General features: G+C 66.0%; 1 protein-coding gene across 6 annotated transcripts in view; it reads left to right on the top strand.

Moving 5' to 3' along the window:
- Window positions 1–8376, top strand: part of KCNQ2 (potassium voltage-gated channel subfamily Q member 2) — a 48362-nt gene extending 39986 nt beyond the window's left edge. For all 6 annotated transcript variants that reach the window (XM_039864808.1, XM_039864807.1, XM_039864806.1 and 3 more), the window contains 2 exons: window positions 2463–2586; window positions 3154–8376. In XM_039864808.1, coding sequence (XP_039720742.1) covers window positions 2463–2586; window positions 3154–3882 — 853 coding nt within the window. In that variant the 3' untranslated portion in view covers window positions 3883–8376. The remainder of the gene's footprint in view (window positions 1–2462; window positions 2587–3153) is intronic.
- The last annotated feature ends 14240 nt before the right edge of the window (window positions 8377–22616 follow it).

Below are 22616 nucleotides of genomic sequence, written 5' to 3'. Positions count from 1 at the left end.
CCCCTTCGCTCCAGGCCACATGACGGCAGCGCTCGCCCTGCTTTCCCCATGGGGGGAGGGGTCGTCCGTCTGCCCTGACAAAGCCACGCCGGAGAAGGCCGCTCCTCTGTGTCAGGGCCTCTTAGGGTCCTGGGGAACCTTCCGTGGTCACGCGGGTGGTGTCACCCAGGGTGGCTCAGAGCAGAGGGCCAGCAACGGAAGGATCAGGTGCGTCCAGATGAGCAGGGAGCACCTGTGGGCTCTGGCAACCTCGGTGTCCTTGCCACCCTGCCCGTGGGCCCAGAGCCCTCTGTGGCTCTCCTCAGCCCCCACTCAGACTCCAACGCCTGGCCACCATTGGATTGACCTGGGCCGCTGAAGGGTCTGAGCGCGTCCTGTCTCTTCTCCGGCCTCCAGCTCTTGAGAGTAAGTAGGGCAGTTGGGCGCGCGGGGCGCCGAGGGCCTTGGCGTCTGCCCCCAGCCATCAGCGCCGTGGCTGCTGTAGGTGGGGTGAGTGTCCCGCCAACGGCAGTGTGGATGGCGAGGGCGTCCGGGGTGAGCTGGCACACGCAGGCCCTTTGGTGACAGCTGCAGGCTGCAGAGCCTTCCAGCATCCCAGGGACCCTCCGCATGAGGCGGCCGCCCGTCCCCTCCTCCAGTCGGCCGAGAGTGAGGAGCGCTGTGGACAGCTGGGGAGCAGACAGGCCCAGGGCGGTCCAGGGCCACGGCTCTGTGCGCCGGGCATCTCAACCTGGCGGCTGTCCCACGAGACAGGAGTTCCTGGGGGAGTAGGTCTGCCCAGGGCAAACCTAGGCTGTATTTTCTAAGCCCCCTCGAAAGAGGACACACTCACTCAGAGAAGGGGCCAGGGCAGTCTGGACACTTGGGGATCCAGCCTGACCCCTCTGGCCTAGGAGAGGGGGTGGCGCAGGCTGGGCAGGAGGCTCGTCATGTGGCAGGGGTGAAGGTGCTGAGCACCTGTGCCTGGACTGTGTGGACACGTGGAAACACCAGAGAACCCCTCCTCCTCTCCATTTTCCACTGGTGTCTGCTTGGAGCCCGAAGGTCCCCTCACGCCACCCCCTCCTGGCCATCTGTGCATGAGTCCAGCATGAAGCCCATTGGAGCATGAGGGGGCTGCACCGTGGCTGACGCAAGCCTGAACCCCAATTCTGCTTCCTGCAACAGAAAAAAAAGTCACCCGAACCCCCATCGGAGGCGGTCAGGGCGCCCAGGGATCAGGAAGGAGATGGAGATGTGGCTCCTGCCAGCTCACGCAGCCCCTGCCGGGCTGTGGGAGCAGCACCCCCTTGCACCCCAAACTTGAGAAGTGAGCTTGTGCTGGGGGGTCCAGGCCAGAAACGAGGCGGGGGCTGCGAAGCCACAGCCTGGGTCATGGACCCCTCGCCACACCCTGGCAGATGGGCAGCGGCTGGCCTGCGGCTTGCAGATGGCTGTGACCTTTGCTTCTGAGTGAGCGTTCGCACACCTACGGCCTCTTCTGAGCCCTTCGGGGGCCCTTCCTCTTTAGCATGGGGGTCAGGGGACACCACTGGTCAAACAGAAGGAAGCCTCTGTCCCCTCTTGTTGGCATTCGTGACCTATGGCCTCCATGGAGGTCAGCTCAGCTGTGTTCTGCATCCCGCACATGCATGAACACACAGAAAATGCACACACACACGTGCACGCAGCAACACATGCATAGTGAAAGCACACGCGCGCACACATGCACATAGTAAGCACATGTGCACATGTGTATGCACGCACGCAAGCTAACACACGTGTACGTGCACAGTGCAAGCACACACGCACAGCAAGCACATGTGTGCACACGCATAGCAGAAACACGTGCAGTGTGCAAATGCACGTGCGCACGGTAAACGGACATGACCAGCACACGGGCACACCGTATGCATGTGTGCACAGGTAAGCACGCACACACGCACGGCAAGCACGTGGACACACATGCGCATGTGCAAGTGCACACGGGCCCTCCGGATGGCAGCGGCTCTGCCCGCCCCGTTCTGGTTGTGCGTGGGCAGCTTCCGTGCCGCTGTGTCCCCCGCTCCCTGTCCTGGCGCATGGAGCCGCACGTGCCTCCTGCTTCTGTTGCCGCAGCGGACACTTCCCTCTGTCCCCACCAGGCCCGGCTGGCTGGTAGGGCCGAGGGCTCAGTGGCGCTCTGAAGGAGTAAAGCTCGGGCGGGGCAGGGCGCCAGCTGGGCAGGGCGCCAGGGGCGAATGGCCCAGCTGCTTCCACTTTACTGCTCGCCCGCGAGCCGGCCCGCTGGGATGGAGCGGGCAGTGACGGGCCCAAGGCTCGGCGAGCAGGGCGAGAACTGGGCACCCGGTGCCCATCTGTCCTGGCACCCGCTGCCCCCCGGTCGGTTGGCCCTGGGGGGCTGTGGCCTGGCCCAGGTGGACAGGGCTGCGGGCTGCCCCACCGCCCCCCGAACTCACGCTGGGGGGCTCTCTTCCCGGCAGAGTGGACCAGATCGTGGGGCGAGGCCCAGCCATGACGGACAAGGACCGCACCAAAGGCCCCGCGGAAGCGGAGATGCCCGAGGACCCCAGCATGATGGGCCGCCTGGGGAAGGTGGAGAAGCAGGTGGGTGGGGTGCTGAGGGGTCCCTCCTGCAGCCAGCACATTCGCCCTCCCGACAGCCCTAAACACCTGGCTGGCCTTGTCCCCACGGCCCCCCCAGGGAGCGAGTGCTCAGGAGCTGCACACAGGCCCCCTCTCTCTGCTTCTGGGAGCCGAGTGGGGAAGGGCGGTGCTGACCTCTGTGCAGGTGGCTCCCAGGTGTGGCTCTGTGGTGGCAGCAGGGCGGCCCACACGAGCAGCCTGGTCTGGCCTTCCGAGGCCTTGAGGACACGCACGGTCCCCCCACCACCTCTGACAGTTGGGGTTGGAGGATGAGCTGCTTCTGGGTCAGCCTCCTGCTGCTTCCCCACCTTTGTGGGGAGCAGCCCAGCCCCCCACCCTGGGGAGTAACTTAGCCTCCAACCCCGGGGAGCAGCCCAGCCCCCCACTCCGGGGAGCAGCCCAGTTCCCCCTCCTCAGGGAGCAGCCGGCCCCCGACCCTGGGGAGCAGCCCAGCTCCACACCTTTGTGGGGAGCAGCCCAGTTCCCCCACCTGTGTCGGGAGCAGCCGGCCCAGCAGCCGTCTTGCAGGTGCTGTCCATGGAGAAGAAGCTGGACTTCCTGGTGAGCATCTACACGCAGCGCGTGGGCATCCCGCCCGCGGAGGCCGAGGCCTACTTCGGGGCCAAGGAGCCGGAGCCGGCGCCCCCGTACCACAGCCCGGAGGACGGCCGTGAGCCAGGCGAGCGGGGCAGCTGCATCGTCAAGCTCATCCGCTCCACCAGCTCCATGGGCCACAAGAACTTCTCGGCGCCCCCGGCCGCACCCGCTGCCCAGTGCCCGCCCTCCACCTCCTGGCAGCAGCAGAGCCACGGGCGCCCGGGCCACGGCGCCTCGCCCGTGGGGGACCACGGCCCTCTGGTGCGCATCCCGCCGCCGCCCGCCCACGAGCGGTCGCTGTCCGCCTACGGCGGGGGCCACCGGGCCAGCACGGAGTTCCTGAGGCACGAGGACGCGCCGGCGTGCCGGCCCCACGAGGCCGTGCCGCGGGACAGCGACACGTCCATCTCCATCCCGTCCGTGGACCACGAGGAGCTGGAGCGCTCCTTCAGCGGCTTCAGCATCTCTCAGTCCCGCGAGAACCTGGACGCCCTCGGCTGCCACGCGGCCGCAGCGCCCTGCGCCAAGGTCCGGCCCTACATCGCCGAGGGCGAGTCGGACACGGACTCGGACCTCTGCACGCCGTGCGGGCCGCCGCCGCGCTCCGCCACGGGCGAGGGCCCCTTCGGGGACGTGGGCTGGGCCGGGCCCCGGAAGTGAGCGCCCGCCGCCTCCCCCCGACTGCCGGCCTCGAGGGTTAAGGCGGGACCCTCGAGCCTTTTCTAGAGCCGCTGGCGGGTGCCCGCGGGAGGCAGGCGGGCTGACGATGTTCTCGGCAGTGTCCACTCTGAAGATTGTCCTCCCGGCGTGAGCAGGGCTGGGTGACGGCGAGGACAGGCTCCTGGCGGCAGGGCGGAGGCGTGGGCGGGGAGCAGGGTGCCCGGTGAGGGGCAGGCCTGGCCCCGTGAGGGTCCGCCGTGTGCACAGCTGGTACGTGTCCCCTGCTCCCTGGGCACCTGTCAGAGACCTGCCGGTCAGCGCTGTCCCTTCTACCCCCGGCTCTGAGAGTCCTGGAGAGGAGAGGCGGGGCCTCAGGACCACACTGGGCATGGTGCCCATGGACGCCGGCCTTGGCTTCTGTGGGTAAAGTCTGCTCCACAGGCTCCTGGAATGGGGGCTCTCCGGGGCACAGGAGACCTGGGAGCTGGGCGCCCCCTGTCCTCTGCACTCTGCCCTGGCCGGGCGCCGGTCCCAGGCTGCGGTCAGCACTTTGACGGAGACCCACGAGCCGTGGCGGACAGCGTGTGCTCCGGGCCCGGCCTCATCTGTCCCCTGCTGCTGCCCGGACAGGACCTGGGCAGGACAGTGCACAACCATGGGCGAAGCCCCCCGAGGCCCCAGCAGAGACAAGGCAGCTCTGCCCTGTGCGGTGCCCCAACCAGAGCTGCCGCCCCCGCCTCTCTCTGGACCCCGCTGGTCCTTCAGCGGTGGCCTTTTTGTGTCTTGAGAGTCAGGGGCACCTGTCCCCACCCCAAGCCCTGGGGCTCAGGGCCCCAGGCTTTTGCTGTTGGTGCCTAGGCCTGAGGGCAGCAGCCGTGAGCCGGGCCGCGGGCGAGGATGCCCTCAGCAGGCAGGGCAGGGGCCTGGCATTCGGGGTGACAGAGGAGCCAGCCTCTGAGGCAGTGAGCTGTGGGCACTGTGTAGCGACTGCCCCCCTGTGCCTCTCGTGGCTTGAGTCCGTCCTGACTGTGACCAGAGGCAGCTGGCAGGAGCAGCGTCAGCCTCCAGGAAGGACTTTGAAAGGACTGTGTGGGCCTGGATGTTGGGGTCCCAGCTCCCGGAGGTCTGCGGGAGCGAGGTCTGCTGTCCATGGGGGCCGTGCCTGCCCCCTGTGCCTGCCCTGACTTAGCCAGGACACTGGGGGTCCCGCCTCTGCCTGGGCTGCTGGTGGGCAGCTGGAGGGTGGCCTGGCCCCCGTGCTTGCTGGAAGGTGGTGCCCGGAAAGACCCACTGCTGTCCGTGCTCAGGGTGCGCTCCCCCCCAGGCCCTGGGAGGGCTCAGGCGTGGAGACTGGTGTGTGGCCCGGGGTCCAGGCGCCCAGGTGCCCCCCACGTCTGCTCCCTGTGCTCTCTTGTTCTCGAGGGTCCCATTTTTCTGGCCGAGGGCCCCGCAGTGGTGAGAAAAGTCCCTTCTAGTGTAGATCTCCCTGGCCAGTGTGGAATGGCCAGTGTGCAGTGACCCGGGCAAGTGGCCGCTCCCTTGTGCTCCCTCTGGGTGAGGTCGGGGCTGGGGTCCGCGCCTCCTTCCCTCACCCATCCTGGGAGGGAGAGCCCAGCCCCAGGCCCCGGGCAGGGCCCGAGCAGGCTGCCCCAGACGCGCAGTCCGCATCCCACACCAGCCCCCTGGCCGCTCCTGTGGGTCTCAGCACCGTGGGCTCCGGGCGCTGAGAAGACGGGCCCTTAGCGTCCTGTCCCCGTACCCCCATGCTGTGTGCCTCCCGCCCCCAGAGCAGCTCGGCCGGACGCAGGTGCCGGGAGCCACAGCCAAGATGTGTCTCCGAGGTCACAGCAGGAGGGTCGGGGCCAGACCAATGGTATGTCCCACTCAGCAAGAAGGGCGTGACATCTCCTCTGTGACATCTCTCCCCTTGGAAGAGATGAGGCCCTGCTCTGTGGCGGGGGTGGGGGGGGTCGGAGGAATGATGGGGTCCAGGCACCTTTTTTAGCTCCCGGACCCAGGCCTCGGCATCTTGTGTCCCCACAGTGCCCGTCCACTGCCCTGGGGTGCCCAGCCCCAGGGAACTGTGACAGGACAGAGGCCGATGTTCCCTGGAAGCTTGTGCACTGTCTCGAGTGTGTGTGACCGAGTGTGGCTGAGGGCAAACGTCCCTGGGACAAGCGTATGCATTAGCTGGAGCACTCACCCCACGCTCACACTCACGCACACACACCTGTGCTCACACATGCGCACGTACACCAGAGGCACACACATGGCACACACAGAAACACACACGTATGCACATGTGCGTACCCATACAGGTGCAGATGTGCAATTACACAAGTGTGCACACCCAGAGGCACACACTACACACATGCTCACATAGTCACATGCACACACGTGCACATACCCACAGTGCACACACACGCACATACACACGCCCACCCACATACACATACTCACGTGCATGCTCATGCGCACATACACGGGCACACACGCCCACCCACATACAGACACACACACTCACACGTGCACACACACAGCACACACACACACTCACACACCACAGCCACACGCACACTCACATTTCCGGCTTCGGCCCCTTCGTCTGACCCCGCGGGCTCCTGCTTTGAGCCACGAGGAGCTGCGACTTCGGCGTAGCAGACGGGCCCGGCTGCCCTGGGCTCCTGGCGGCCCTGGCAGAGCGTCCCTTCTCCACCGCTGCACGGGCAGCCGTTCAGAGCATCTGGGTGGCCTGTGCCCAGAGCCAGCGTGGGCCAGGCCAGGAAGGGCCTGGTGTCTGCGGGGGTGTCCAGATCCGACTCTGGGGCTCTGGCTGGCTCCTTCTGCCCCAACCACGTGGCCCGGCCTCGTCGCTGCCGTACGGGAGTTGTCCTCTGCCTGGTCAGCATCTTCTGGCCCAGCTGCAACCTGGGCCACCTGGAGGGTGGAGGGTCCCGGGCCAGGTGGCAGGGGCCCCTCCTGGTCCTGCCCGCCTGACCCCTCGCTAAAGGAGGCCATAGCTGCCCGCTCAGCAGTGCCATCCACCTTTGGGGGCTGAAAGCTGCCCCAGGCTCTGGGCTCTGGGCTGTGCAGGCTGCTCTGTGGGGGCTGCCCGGCCAGCATGCCCTCTGGTCAGCCCTCACTTGGGCCCAGAGCAGCCGCAGGCTGGGCATAACCGCCTGTCTGCAGCGTGTCAACCCACCGTCTCCCTCTCTGGGCTGGAGCCCCCAACCCCCGCCCTTGGCTGTGGATTTGGATGGGGGACACTGGCTCTTCGCCAGCCACCCACACTCGGGGCCACCTGCACATCAGGCGCCCCGCCCCCGCTGTGTGTGGACAGAACTCAGCCCTGAGACTTTTCTAGATGCTCCCCGAAGCCCAGAGGAGTGGGGGGCCCTGGGAAGTCTTTGGAGAAACGCTGGCATTTGTGTTTATGTCACAGTCACCCCGAATTGTGGGTGAGGTGTCGATTGGCGGGCATAGCCATCTGCCTCGGGGTCTCGGGCTGCAGAGCAAAGGGCAAAGCGGCTTCCACGTTCTCCAGCGCCACAAACCCTGGGAGCGAGCGTGGTGTGAAGAGGGGCCCTTCGGGAGTGGGACCCGCTGTGGAGGGGTGGGGCACCCCGCACGGTGGTGACGTGGACAGACCCACCCTCTCTGCCCCCTCGAGCAGCCCTCCAGGGCCCCTGCCCGGGTGGACTGATGTTGGGTGCGGGGCAGGAGGCTGGGTAGGGTTTGGCGGGAGTGGGGTGCCTGCTCCGGGCGTCCCAGGCCAGCTTCCTTCCTGTGCTCCTGTCCCCGGGAACGGCTGCCCTTGGGTTCGTGTTAAGCATTAAGCGGAGACAACCAAGGAGGGCTTCTGGAAGGAGGTGGTGTGGTGGGATCGAGGACCTGCACCTCTCCTCTCTCCAAGGGGCCTGAGAGGGCTGGCTGCCCAGGCCAGGACACCATGGCCCCTGCAGCGTGCAGGAGTGGGGGCCCCGGTCGCTGGAGTCCACCATCTTATGAGGGGTGGGGGCAGACCCCAGGGTGGGGGTGTCAGAAACGGGGTGGAGAGCGAGGAACATGCTCCCTGCAAGGCTCTCCTTACAGCCTTTAAAGTCATGTGTGGGGTTGGGGGAGGTGGAGGGTCTCTTGTCTTGGACACTTGTGTGGGTGTCCCCAGCTAACGGAGGCCGTCAGGACAGGTGGGCCAGGTGCCAGACAGTCGAGGACCCTCTTGGGGTGGCCCTGGTCCTGGGGCTTCCGGCAGGCGTGCCACACGTCCAGCTCTGACCACGTTTTGTGAAGTTGCCTTAACGCACGTGGACGGGAATTCACTGAGGTCACCCCGTGCCCCCTTGGTGACCACCAGGCCCTGGCACCCGGCCACCTCCTCTTCCGTTGTGGCCCGCAGAAGGGCACGGGGTGGGCGGCGGGTGTCACACCAGCGCCCGCACCGTGCCCGCAGGGGCTCTGCGCCCACGTCTGCTGGGTCCGCTTGCGCCCTTCCCCGCGCCCCACCATCTGTCCGCGCCCCGCCCGTCCGCCCGTCCGCCCCGTGGTCCGTCGCCCGCCCGCCGAAGGCGGCTGCCGCTCCCCGTCTGCGCCGTTGCCTTGGCTGCCTTTGCACTTCTGTTCATGCTCCAAAGAATGTTTTGTGATGCCTTGCGCGTGCCGTACACGGGAACACGGCGTGCGCCCGCGCCCTGCGGCCAGGCCCCCTCTGCACCCCGAGCCTCCAGGCGCGCCTCCGCACCCAAGGACAGACGCCCAAGAATGAGTCCAGTTTTCCACGGACCGGCGGGACGCCGACACACTTGGCTCACTGTCAGGTTGAGGCTTGTGCCGTGAGAACGGGCCCAGTGCGGCTTCTCTGGGGACTTTGGGGGTGATATCTGGTGGCAGGGACGCGTGTGGGAAGTTCTGGAAAATTCTACTGCCATGGGAGGAGTGCGGTGCCCGGTGGCCCAGTGCACTTAGTAAAACGCGGTGGTTCAACCTGGACGGCGTGTGGCCTCTTTCCTCTCGTACGCTGCCCCTGGGAGCTGGCCTGTGGCCTGAGCTCACGGTGGCAGGGACAGTGGCGGCCTCCACCCGAGCTCCGTGTGCCCCCATCGGGGCGACTCGCTCTCCAGAGTCAAGGCACTGGGCTCTGTCCGCGTCCTGATGCTGCCGTAACAAAGGACCACGAACCGGTGGCTCAATTCTCGCTCGGCCACGCGGCCTCCTGCTGTCGGGGCCATGGGGTTCTGGGATGGGAGCCTCAGGGCCCCCCAGGAAGGCCAGCCCGGTGCTTGGGCGAGGGCTGCGCGCAGGGCCCCCCGGCGTTCCTGGAGCCCCCTCCTGCTCTCCCTGGCTCGCCTGTCGCTCCCCCATCCCCCCTTCCACCTCGCTCTGCTCGACCTCTGACTCCTGCCAAGGCCCCACTGCGCGAGGTGCTGGGGGCGGGCGCGACATCCCATGTCCCCCAAGAGGGTCCCGGGCAAGGGCCTGGCCGTGCTGGGTCCGAGCTGCAGCAGCTGTGCCGTCCCTGCCTCTGGAATGTCCGTCCCCACCAGACCCTCCTTGGGCCCCTGGGGGGCGGGCCAGGTGAGCGGGAAGAGCAGCTCGCAGGGCTCGGTGGCCCAAGAGGCAGTGACTTGTGCTGACTGGCGCCCAGCTTCTTCGCAGACATCCCGGCCCTGTAGCGGTGGGGGCGATGGAGGCCCTGCAGGCCCCGGCCATCAACCAGAGGCCTCTGCGTTACGAGACTTTCGGAAAGGTCTGGGCTGGGGAGCCTTTGCATTTTGAGGAGAACGCACCATGCTCCAGGTGCTGCTGGGCTCCTTCCTGTAGGCCGGGGCTCGGCCGCTGAGCCAACCTCTGTCTGCCCACAGCACTGGCCGTGATTAACAGAGAAACCCCAAACAACCGTGGCTTCAACACAATGGACCCACATCCATCTCTCATGGCTACCAGTCCAGACGAGGGCTGTCCGGACTGGTGTGGCAGGTGGCTGTGAGGTGCAGGGACCCAGGACCCTCCTGTCCTGTTTCTCTGCTCTACATGGCTTCCCCTGCAGCGTCACCACACGGGCCAGTGTGGCTGCCAGAATCTAGCCATTACATCTGCATTCCAGCTAGCAGAATGTGGGGAAGAAGGACACCCTGTCCCTTACACATACACTTGGATGCACACTCACACACGCACGCATGCACACGCACACACAGTTTCTGCTTATGTCCATAGGCCCAGTCACAGTCTGTAGGGAAAATTGGAAATGGGGTCTTTATCCTGGGTGCCACATGCCTGGCTAAACCAGGGGTTCTATGCCAAGAAGTCAGGGGAAAGTCTCCTGGGTGGCCCAGCCCAGCCCAGGTTCTGTCCCCAGCAGAGCTCACGCGTCCGAGGCTGGATGCCAGGACAAGCAGAGCAGAGCTGCGAAGGGGGAGCGTTCGAGGCTCTTTCCGACCCCGTGGCCCCCACTGCTCCCTGGCACGCATGAGTTCTCCCTGTCCTCTGCGCGTGTGGCCCACGCGGCCACGTACCCCCTGAGGCCTGTACCCCGTTCCCTGTTCTGCACATGTCACCCGAACCCCGTGAGGTGGCATGACCAATCACCCCACTCTGCATGCAGGAAACCAGGGCGCACAGAGCTTGGGGTGCCCCTTGTCAGAGGTAAATGCAGGGTCAAGATATGGCCCCAGAGCCCACCCAGAGATATGGCTGGAGCTGGGCCCCAACTGAACTGTTCCCTGGGGTCCCCGGGCATGGACACACTGGTTTCTGAGGCCATCTGTGTGTCCCCCCACTGACCAGGTGGGCCAAGCAGTTTTGTGCCCCTGTCACCTGGGTATCACAGCCATGGACATGGACAGGGCTGCAGGAGGCTGCGTCACGGCCGGCAGCCTGGTGGCAAGCGAGTGTCCGGGCTGCGGCGTGTGGGCTGTGACAGAGCGGAGGCCGCAGGCCCGGTGGCCCTGGGCTCAGGCGAGGACTCACCACAGACGCTACAGGGAGCTCTCCCTCCCGTGAAGCTGGCTGCGGGGCTCGACCCGAGGGCCAGCTGCTACCCGCTGAAGCCACCCCGCGGCCACTTAGGCACTTCCGGCTGTTGGCCTCGCTCCCGCCCTGAAGTCTTGCTCCCTCCTGCCCCCTCCGACCTTTCCCCCCTGGACCATCTCTCTGGGGACCCGGGGGACAATTTCCTAGTATATGCTCTGCTCATGGTGACATCAGTGAGGCCTCCGCACAGGCACAGCTGCCCCCACAGACGCTCTGTCCTGCTTGCTGTCACCCCCGTTCCACCGGGGGTTCCGTCACGAGGGGCGCGTTGCAGGTGCCTCTGAGAGGCCAAAGGTGACCAGGCCCAGGGGACCCGCGGTTGTGTGCGGTGGCCGGGGAGGGCGTCTGAGGGGCTGTGGTCCGTGGAATGACAGACAAGTGTGGGCAGACGCAGTGGGCAGGGGTGGGAGGGCTGGCTGCGGGGCAGGAATGTGGACCCCACACCGCAGGAGTGGACACACCCTCTCCTGGTCCCAGAGCCACCAGAGTCGCCTGACGGGAGGCCACTAGGTGGCAGCACTCAGCCAGCGGAGCGGGCAGGAGGCGGTGGCGGGAGGCGGGAGGGAGCCCGGAGCCCGTCACTTCCTGCCCCTGATTCTTCAACCATCGTCACTCAGCGATGCTGGGCTTGCGGAGCACAGCAGCCCGCCCAGTGCCTGCTGTCCAGCGCCTCTTCCTGCCCCACACCCAGGGGCCCACACGGCCCCACCCCGGCTGCACTCCCAGCCTGCAGCCCACGGGGCCCTGGTGGCCCGCAGCCAGGAGGGGGGACGGTCTCAGAATTGGCCTGGCCTCAATGTCTGTGGCAAAACATCTACGACAGGCCTGAAGGTTACTCTGAGTGGCCACACTTCATTCACTCGTACGTTCATTCATTTGTTTATTCACTGGACAGGTTTGTGCTGGGCACGGTGCCATGCGGGGAGGTGGGTGCAGACCTCCGGCCTGGACATGGGTTAGGCAGCCTCGCCGTTCCTGAGGCTGCAGTGGCAATGAGGGGGTGCCCAGCAAGGCTTCACGGGGATCCCCTAAAACAGCCCACAGACGGCGGCCCAGTGGGTGTCAGGCCAGGCCCAACTGTCTCGGTGGTGTCCGCTGGGGCGTCCATCTCTGTCGAGGGCAGAGCCAGGTGGTCATCTCACGACCGGCCCAGGGGTTGCGGGGGTGGCCGAGCCAGCACCCCAGGGTGATGGCCTCGGGCCCAACCACTCAGCACAGTCTCCAGAGGTGACTCGTTCCATGGGTCTGGCCGCCTCATCCTGGTCTTGAGAGGTGGGCTGAACAGGGCAGGAGGAAGCACAGTGGGCACCTCAGAGCCGAGGACCGAGACAGCTGGCCCTCCTGCCTGGGGGGACCCTGGATGGGACCTGCCCAAGCCTGCCATCGCCACTGGACAGAGAGGGAGCTGGGCCCAGGACTCTGTCTGGGGACCGCCTGCTGTTTGCACTCTGTCCCCGGCACTGAGGAAGGTGGGGGAAGGTGGCCATGCCTTGAGGCCCTCGGGACCTGCAGGGCTGGGGCCGAGGGGCCAACGGGGTGGAGGGGGCAGCTCTCTGCTGCCCTGGCTTCGGTCTCGCTCACCCCGTCCTGGCCCTCCGTTACACGGTGCATGGTCAGGATTACAGCCTGTGACTGGTGGCCGCTCAGCCCCGGTTGGCCCTGGCCTGTCCATCACCCTCAGACGGCCTTGTGGCATTTGGTAGCCCAGTCTCCCAGAGTGGAGCCCGCAACTTGGCCCAGGGCCTCAGGGCTCCCATCTGGCAGAGGCCAAGATTCCCATCCCCTCCCACATTCCAAATAATCGGTCTCTCGTAATACAGACAAACTGTGTCCGGCGTGGCTTGTGGTCCACAAATACCATCCATTTTTTTCTCGTGCCCCGACCTCAGCCCTGTTAAATTTTATCTCTGGGTCTGGACGTGAAGCCCCCGAAGTCGTCATCTGCGGATGTTGTCAGGTCCAGCCCTGGTCGTGGAGGGGCGCTCTCGGCACCCTACTCCGGGCACAGGCATCCCCGGACAGGGCTGTGGCCCCTGTGGCCCTCCTGCCAGAGACCAGAGTCTGGGAACTGAACCCTCGTGTGCACTGGCTTCGCAGACGGTCCGTGGCCCGTGTGTGCCTGGCGGTGGCCCCGCCGGGAGCTGGGAAAACAGCTCAGCACGTCCGACGCCCTCTCTGACCTTCCGAGCGGCTCATTTTTCATCCCGCTGTGGTCTGACATTTGCACTGCAGTGGGTCTGTGTTGACTTCCTCCTGTGCCGGCGAGGACATCCCCCTCCTGGCTGCTCAGCAGCGAGCCCGCGGCGCTGCCCGAGGCCCGCCACCCCCCAGGGGCTCTGCAGCGAGTCTCCCAGCGGCCGTCGTCCTGGGGCCGTCGTCCTTGGCCAGCGCCGGGCACACCGCGCCTCTGTGCCTCGCTCCCATGCCCCCTCCCGGGCTCAGGGGCTGACTTCCCCTTTGCACCCCGGCACCCGCCCGCACAGACGTGTGTGCACTTGGCACCCAGTCCCGGGTCCTGCGCCTGCAGCAGGTGCAGTGTGGGTGGCCGTCAGCTCCCGGCGCAGAGGCTCGCTGTCTGCAGACGAGTCATCCTGAAGTGGGGACTGAGCGTGGGTGTCCCCAGGGGAGGGCACGACACGGGTCCACGGCAGATCTGCTGGGGGCAGACCCATGGCCTCGCGGCCTCACCACTCCCCAGGCTTCTGGCTGTGAGCGCAGGCCCGGAGGACAAACACCAGGCAAGGGCTTTGTCCCGGGAGCGGAAGGTGCTGGGCCTGGCTCCCCAGAAGTGCCGTGACAGGGAGGTGCCCAGAAGTGGCCCATTTCCTGTGGTGGCTCTCGTGAATTCTGGGGTGTGCTCGGTCTCCCCAGGGGCTGGGGTGAGCCAGAGGCTTACAGACGCTGCACGCCACAGGATGGGCAGAGCTGGGGTGGTCCGGTGGTAGGGGGAGGCCCCCAGTCTTAATCTCCTTTGACCCCAAGTCAGAGAACTCACGCCTCAGAGCTCGATCCAGTGAAGGGGCTGAGAGTCACCTGGAGGACTCGGAGTGAGTCCTCGCCCCCAGGAGAAGGCCAGCGTCCAGGTGTGAGGCCCCAGGTTCCAGCCCAGCTGGCCCATCAAAGCTGCACACCGGCCAGCAGAGGCTCAGAGTGCGGAAGCCACAGGGCTGCATGGCAGTGGGGCCCCGGGGGCTCCAGACCCCGCCTGCTCTCCGCACCCCGACACCCCTAGTTCTGTGCTCCTGGCCGCTCGCCTCGCTCCCAGGAACAGACAGCGAGGGGGGGCACAGGCAGCGAGCGGGGGGGCGGGGAGCGAGAGACGCCCTAACCCCATTCTCTCCACAGTTCTCGGCGGTGGTTAGGGCAGCGCACGTGGGCTCTATAACTTAAAATCGGCGAGCGAATCCTCAACCATTTCACCACCGAGGACATAAAACAATGAAAAGAACAAGGCCAGCCAAGCGGCCTGGGCACCCTGCAGCCTGGGCACTGAGGCCAGCCCTGCCAGGCGGGTTCCTGGGCCCCCGCCCCACACGGCGGGGTGGCTGCTGGTGGCTGGCTGTCCCCTCCCAGGGCTGGTGGGACCGTGGGTGCCTTTTAAAAGAATCCGGCCGACAGAGGCCTCTGTCCGTCAGCCCTCACAGCACTGACAGGCCAGTGGTGCAGACTCGGACCTAGGTCCCGCCTGTCACTGCCGCTGGGGGTTGGGAGGGAGGGCTCCTGGCCGTCCTCGGCAGCTCGGCAGGGGTGCCTTTGGCCATAGGTCCCCGACTTGAGAGGAAGGGTAGCCCCCGTCTGGGGGGCAGACGCCCCTGGATTAGGCGGGAGGGTCCCTGCTCCAGGGCACTCGTGTTCCCTTTCAGCCCCGCCCCTCTGTCCTGCACAGTTCCCAGGACAAGGACACAAGCTGGACAGCTGCGAACACCTGGGGTGCTGGCGGCGGCCCACTTAGAGATCAAACGGCGGGGTCAGGAGCCATAACCCGCAGCATGGCCGACCCCTTGCTGGCGTCGGCTCAGCCCCAGCTCAGTCTCTGCATGCCCTGGAGGTCTCTGAGGTGGACACTGGCACACCCGGTGCCTCTCTGTGAGGGCAGCGCCCACCAGGCAGCAAACAGCTGCTTCAGAGACGCCGCTGGCCGTGGGACGGTGGTGCGGAGGCGAGGGGCCATCCTCACTCCCGTGGTCGGCGACCCCAGCTCCTCGCAGCAGGAGGGAGTGGACAAGGCGGCCTGTCTCCGGCCGGAGACCAGGGGGCTCTGATGAGAGGGGGCCAGGGACGCGCGGCCACCCAGCGCCCCCGGGAGGGCCGGCCCCTGGCTCTGTCTCCTAGGGACGCACAGGATGGCACTCTTTGTGGTTGGTGACTTCTGCGTCCAGCCCTGCAGGGCTCCTAGAAGCTGGGGGGAGATCCTCACAGTCAGCACGACCCCCTCTCCCTGCAGCGAACGGGAGGTCGTCCCTCTGTCTCCAAGACGCACGGCAGAATGAGCGAGGCCATGTCACCGGGCTCACGGTGCAGCCATGCGCACTCGCCTGTCCCCTGGGAGCCGGGCTTCGTGTCCCAGAGGCCCTCTCTGCCCCCAATCCCGCCAGCGATCCAGATCAGGGCTCACGCCTTCAAAGAGCTCCGTCCCATGAGCTGTGACCAGCAGAAGCCCTGCAGGTTGCTATGGAAACGGGCCCTGACCTTGGGCTGGGGGATGGGCCCCAGAGGGTCTCCGATGAGGAGCTGAAAGATGAGCGTTTCTGAGCAGTGAGGGGGAGGTGCGAGGGGCGCGTGTGCTTCTGGGGGGCTGGAGCTGCGGGGACTCGGAGTCCGGTCAGCCTGGGTCCACACAGGGGCCAGAGGCCTTTATTTAAACACCTCGCAGCAAAGCCAGCGCAGGGCTCTGTGTCCGTCCGGGTCCCCCAGCTGGGCCCCTCCGGTGGGCACGCGAGGGTCCTGCTCTGTGTCTGCACTCAGGGTGCTCGTGTCCCCCATCAGCGTTCCCCCCAGCTCCTCCACACAGCAGGTCAGTGTGGGGGGTCCTTCCTGGTGGCAGCTCCGTGCTGCGTCCCGAGGGGCCCTGCTCTGAGTGAGGCCCTTGGAGAAGGCTGGGAGGCCGCTGGCTGTCCTGCTGCACGTCACTGGATTTGGGAGACCTGTGTTACCACGTGGCCTCTACCCCCAGCACCTCGCAGAGAACACGTGTCCTCGGCCACAGGCCAGCGTCACCGGGCCACTTACGCCACCGTCCCCAGTGGTGGTGTCCTGCACGGTCCTGGCCCGAGGAGCCCTGACGTCAAGGACCCCGGGGTCTGCGGGGCAGCGGGAAGGGCCCTCGGTGCTCAGGGCACGGCTCGTGAGCTCTGAGGGCTGGCAGGGCGTGCCCCTAGCTTTCTGTGCCTCTCCCCATCCTGGCAGCTCCGGGGGCTGCTGCTGGGTCCCTGTGGTCACGCCCTGGCCTCTGCCACAGCCCAGAACTGCCGGAGGGAGAGCTGGTCCTCAGAGGTGGCAGCTTCCACACCGGCAAACGCTTTGACACCTACAAAAAGGTGCAGAGTGACCAGGTTGTGACTGAGCCAGGGTCACAGCCACCCGCCCTCCTGTCTGCACGTGTCCCATGCCCCGGTCCCCCTGAGGGGCCCCTGCAGGTGTCGGCACTGCCGCCCAGACAGCCAGACCCCCGGCCCACGTGGGGGTGCAGGGGCAGCCCCTTCCTGGCCAGCACAGGGCACGCTGGCACATCACATCTTGTTCCTGGGCCGGGGTGACCGGCAGGTCTCAAAGACAAAGCACTGCAGCGTATGGCGTCCACGCTGAGCGTGGTGCTGGCTGGGGACACACGTTGGAATGGGCGTTTGATGTCTGCAGGTGGACGTCAGGGCGATCATCCTCACCCGGCCCTGGACGAGGCCCAGAGCTTTCCCGAGAGCCAGGGAAGCGTCAGGCGCCTCGGAGACAGACAGCAAGCCTAACAGGTGCTGACTGCCCGGGCGCAGAGAGGGAGGTCGAGGCCGAGGTGGAGGCCGCTGCCGCCTCCCCAGGCTGCGGGGAAGAGGGAGTTGGGGGAGGGGAGTGAGAGCTGGGGCCTGGGGCCTGGCGGGAAGCTTGGCTGGCTTAGTTGGAAGGATGGAGAAGCTCATGAATATTCATGAGCCTGCCTCATGTGGCCCAGGTAGCTGAGGCCACTGGCACTGGCTGAGTTGGCTCCTGTCGCCTGGTTTCTGGAGCCACGACGAGCTATTTGCAGACGGCCTTTGTCAGCAGGGAGAAGCTGGGTTTGCAGAAGTCCCTGGGCAGATGCTCTGGGCAGAGCTGGGGAGGACGGCAGGGTGGGGGCAGCAGGGGCTCGCCCTGTGATGCGGGGTGCACGGCCGTGCCCTGTCCTTGACCAGGTGACCTCGGCTCTGTCGTCAGGGGAGTCACAGAATATCACTGCCACGCAGATGCTTGTGACAATCCATCTGGTGTGACAAATGTGACAACATGCCAGGAAGCAAAAAGGGCTCCATGCCACCAATGAGCCCCTTCCTCTCCCGAAAGTGACGATGGGCTCAGAGTCCCAGGGGCAGACTCCCAGGGGCCAGTCGAGCTGACAGGGTGGCATTTCCACACCAGCGACGTCACCGTGCTTGGTTCAGGGGACAGTCCAGCTGGGTCCCGATCGACATGCTAATCAGGAAGAACGGGCCCCTTCCACAGGCACCTCACCCAGTCTTGGCTCCTGGTCCCCAGCAGAGGCTGAATGTCCAGAAGGGATGAAGCTGAGAGCCTGAGGGTGTGCTGGGCGGGCCTCGCTGCGTCTAGGGACCTGGGACAGGAGCAGCGAGAACCAGAGCGGACGGCGATGGCTTTCACGGGGCGGGGCCTCGGGACCTGTGTGGGGGCCTCAGGCTCTTGCACCCCCTGCCCGGCCCCAGCCACAGCCCTCGGGGTGCCTGGGTACACGGAGGCACCAAGGTCCGCTTCATCCCGCCTGAGCCACCCCAGCGCGTGTCCACGCAGGGCAGCCCCTGAGGGCGGTCAGCAGCCCACGGTTCCTGAGCCAAAGGCTGAGGTGCTCATGGCCTGGCACCTGCTGGGGTGCCCGGTGCTGGCCAGAGGACTGTGAGGGCAGCACCGTGGACAAGAGCTCTGCCCCTGGCCTGGGGACCTGGGCTCCTTCCGGCGGGCTGGATACAGGCCGTGTGGGTGCCCCAGAGTGGGGTGGACGTAGGGTGTGGGGGGCCTGCTTCCCGACACAGGGCCTCCCAGCAGGAAAGCTGGACACAGGGCTGGGGTGAGAGTGGGCAGGGCGGGCCAGGCCTCAGAGCCAGGCCTCAGCGACGCAGCCCCAGCCCGGGAGCATGGGCACCGGCGTTCACACGCGCTCACTGTGCGAACGTGCCCAAGAAACGGCCTCTGGGACCACCGCGGCCTCTGGCCTGCAGCTATCCAGCTGGCTGCGGATGGAGGTGCAGGGGCCTCCCCGTGCCTCCTCCCCGGCCCGAGCCAGCTCAGACCCCAGAGGGCCCCCCTGCCCCGCAGCCAGGGGCCTTCCGCATCCTTCCAGCCAGTGCCTGCAGGGCGGGTAGATGTCCACAGCCTGCCGACGTGGCATTGCCGGCTGGGCCCCCACACCGCTGCCATCTCCGGCCTGTGTCCACGGGAACTCAGGAAGCTGGTCCAGCAGAAAGGGTCCCGCCTGGCCCGAGTGGCCTCACCTGTGCTGATCTCAAAGGAGCTTAGACAGTGACGAGGTGCGGGTGGTCTCACAGAGGGGTCTGCCCATCTCAGGGCCGTCACCCTGGGTTGGCCACGCTGACATCTTTGTCCTGTGTCCCGGTAGCGAGGAGCAGGAGCAGGCCTGGGCCTGGACCCTGACTCTGTTCCATGGCTCACAGATGCCCCCGTGAATGTGGGGGCCCAGGGCACGTGCCTGGGGTGAGGCTGACAAGCTGGGAGTGCCTTCCTTATGCTCCGGCAAGTTCAGACCAAGCCCAGACGTGACTTTTCCCTTGGCCCAGATGTCAGGCCTCGGGGGTCTCAGGGTCTCAAGTAGGCTCCATCTGGAGCTGCAGGGGACTGAGCACGGGCGAGGTGACTGGGCGGTGAAGGGGAAAGGAGGCGATTGGCAGGAGGACTTGGCAGGCCAGAGGGTCACCGAGGCCCCTGCCGTGGCTTCAGCTGCGCTCAGCAGAGTGGTTCAGACCAGCGTCCTCCCCCGCATCCCTCCCCACCTGCCCCCACGGGAGCCGTGACCCTTGGCCTCTAGGCAGGAGCTGTGTGCATCCTCCTGGGCCGTCTGTTAGGGCTCAGGCCGGGAGCCGTTGGCAGGCGGCCAGCTGGCCAGGACAAAGGGCTTTTCTGTGCCGGTGGCCTGTGGGGACATAATTCTTCACGAGGAGCTGCACCGTCTCCCTATCCTAATGTCCGCCTTGGGGTGGCCGCCTTGCTCGCTGGCCGGAGGGCTGGGCTGTGTCCTCTGACTGGAGAGGATAGGCGTCCAGACCTGCCCAAGTTCAGGTCCCCGGTCGGGCAGCTTGAGACGGAGCCTGTAGGGGGTCCTTGGCTCCAGACCCGGACACAGGCTGCTGGGACACTCTGCAGCCCCTGGGGCAGGTGGCAGGGCCCAGGCCTGGCCATGGGCTCCGTGCCTGGACTCTGGAGGGGCTGGAGCTGAGACCCTGTGTCCAGTCCCTTAGCTGTCACCTCAGAGACCCTCTCCTGAAAGGGTGGAGGAGTGACCACCAGGTGGCTCCTGACCAACGGTAAGTTTAGCTATAGCAGCAGTGCCCAGTCAGCGCCCCTGTCAGACCCCTGGCCAGGTGCCAAGTGCCAGCTGGCCTGACTTCTCTCTGTCCTCACAACGGCCCATGAGCTGGGGACTGTCCCTACCCTCACGCAATAGTGGAAGGAGCTGGGGCCCAGAGGGGCACCTGGCTGGCAGGGGCATGTCAGCCTTCAAGCTCGCATTGAGCCACTGGCTGTACAAGACCAGGAAAGACACATGCGCCCCGTCATTACTCACCACCAGCCCCTCCAACCTGCAGTGCACTGACCTGGGGCTGGGCCCTCCTCTGCAGGGTGTTCACAGGTAGTTAACTGCAGAGCAGAGAGGCTGTGGGGTGGGCTGGGGCGGGGACACTCAGGGATGTGGACCAGGAGCCCAACCAGCAGGTCAATACCTGTCTAAGAGACCTGAAGGCTGTCGAGGACAAGGCTCAGCTCACAGGAAACCTGCTGGGCAGGGGTGCTTGTGAAGGTCGGGAGCGGGGCTGAGCTCCCCAGATTAGCTCGGGGCGCACAAGGTGGCCCATGAAGACTCCAGCTGCAGGCCGCAGTTCCCGCAGGAAGGGCGCCCATAGCAGCCATTGGCTCTGGCAGCACAGTCCTCCAGGTCAGGGGTGTGAGGCACTGAGGACGCGGGGCCAGCAGGGAATCGGCCGGGGCCACAGGCCCTGGACCTAGCACCACACGACTCAGTGTCACGGCTTGAACCCAGCACGTGGGGGCGAGGCCCCCTCGGCCAGGACTTGTCCTGCGGGACTCGCCCTCTCCGCTCTCTCCCACCCTGGCCCCAGCCCGAGGGGCCTCCCGCTGGCTGGCACAGAGATGCTGCAAAAGTCCTGTAGTGAGGGACAGGGCGGCTCAGGCCCGTGCTCTTCTCCTGCTGCTTTCAAGGCTGTTGGAAAGAAATCGGTAAAGGCTCAGGGGACATCAGGGGGGCGAGGGGGAGCAAGGGAGCTGGAGGTCAGGCAGAGGCATTGCTAATTCCGGGGGGGACTTCGAGGGGGGCAGGAGGCACTGAGAGGGGGTATGGTGGGGCTAATCCCGCGGTGCTACAAGGCGAGGCGGGGCCAGGGGACTGTCCCGCAGTGCCTGAGGGCTGAGGAGGGCCTGTGGAGCTGTCCGCAGTGCTGGGAGCAGAGGCGGGGAGCCTGGGGGAGCTGTCCACAGTGCTGAGAGCAGGGGCGGGGCCTGAAACTGATCACAGTGCCTGAAACGAGGGGGCCTTAAGGCGGCGGGTCGGGGGGGAATGTGGCTAGTGGAGGCCTCTGACTCGGGGGTTACCTGTTTCCACAGTAGTCAGGGCCTTTCACTCAAGGCTTCATGGTGGTGAGCGCTGGACTGCAGACTCTGGTGGGGGCTCAGACTGCAAGGCCAGGCTGGGTCCTAACAGCTCGGAGAGCATGCAGCCAGAGCCATCCCGGGACTCCGCGGGCAGGGTCCGCGGGCAGGGTCCACTGTGCATCACGGGAGGGCCACGGGCAGGACTGGCTGAGAGGCGTGCTTCGAGGGGCAGCCAGGCAGTGGGCATGACGCTGGCCCAATGGAAGGCAGGGTGGCCTCACCAGGCCCTGTGAGGCGAGAACCACCACATTCACTCCTGGTCCATTCCTGAGGGATGGAGGAGAACTCAGTGAGGTGAACGGGGCTCGGCACCCTGCCCTATTCCATGCACCCTTGCTCCTGCCTGACCCGTGTGCTCGTCGTCCCTCCCTCCTGGGAGATCAACCCCTGCCCCAAACACCTGGATTCTCTCAGCTTGAGCATGTGTGCCTGGGGCCAGGGCAGTTGGCACGCAGCACACTGGGGTCCAGATGGGCCTGGCCACCATCCCTCCACCATCATCCATCATCTATCATCATTTACCCATCTATCCATCCATCATCCATTCATTCAACCTGTTTATACAGCCCCCACTGAGAGCCAGGTGCTGTATGCAAAGCCTAGGCCCCCTTCATGAGCTCACATTACTAGCAGGGGTGAGGGGAGACCCACAGGAGACATGCGTTGTGTCTGATGAGGAGGACCAGGAAGAGGCCAGGTGTGGCTATGGGGCAGAAGGGGTGACAGAGAAAACACACCTGGAAAGTGCTTTGCAAATGTCCCCGCCCTCAGGGGAATTTGGGTTTTGGAAGGTTGCTGCGGCTGACCCTAGGATGAAATGAGGGGACAGTCAGTGCAGTGTCACCTCGGGGGGACAGAGGTCTGGGCAAGGCAAGGGTGGGCGAGGTCTGCCTGAGAGGTTGGAGGAGGGCGTCCTAGGGCTTTAGGGGGGCTGGCAGGACCCTGCCCCTGGTCGAATGAGTCAGCACCGCCCCTGGCCTCTCGCGGGTCATTGAAGTTCCACTGGGACCCAGTGCTGATAGGTCCCCTCTGTCCCCTCCCAGGCCCGTCTCTCAGCCCCTACATGATTTCCCCCAAAACCAAAGAGCTGGACTGGCCACCTAGCTGAAGTTCCCATCTTGAATTCCAATCCTGTTTCTGTCAAGAACTGGTTACCATGGAAATGTCCTTGGGACAGGGTGGAGTGGGAGGCAAGCGGAGGGGGCGGCCTTCCCGCAGGGGCCACTCCGCCTCAGCAGCAGCGTCTCTGGAGCTGGCGTGACCTTGGTTGGGCTGTGCGTGGGGGGAGGGGTCTCCAGGACCCACTCCTCATCCTCCCCCCACCCGTGGTCCCCTTCAGAGGACAGCGTCCTGCCACAAAGGACGGAGACTCAGGCACGGAGGAGCCCGCGGTGCGGAGCTGGTCCCATTCGTCTGTGAGCCTGTGCATTAGAGTTCCTTTCCTTTCCTTTCCTTCCCGGAGCAGCGGGGGCGGGGGCTCGCGGGGCCTGGAGTGAGAGTCTAATTCAGAGCTGCTGCGCGGATACTAGGTTCCCGCAGCCACACGCTCAGGGGCGGGAACAGGTGGGGAGGGCGGGCCGTGCAAATTAACGAGTGAGACCCGATTAATC

The sequence above is a fragment of the Pteropus medius genome, unplaced genomic scaffold, assembly GCF_902729225.1.
Source record: "Pteropus medius unplaced genomic scaffold, Ma_sr-lr_union100, whole genome shotgun sequence".
Taxonomy (NCBI): Eukaryota; Metazoa; Chordata; class Mammalia; order Chiroptera; family Pteropodidae; genus Pteropus; species Pteropus medius.
This window is presented reverse-complemented; position numbering and strand designations above follow the sequence as displayed.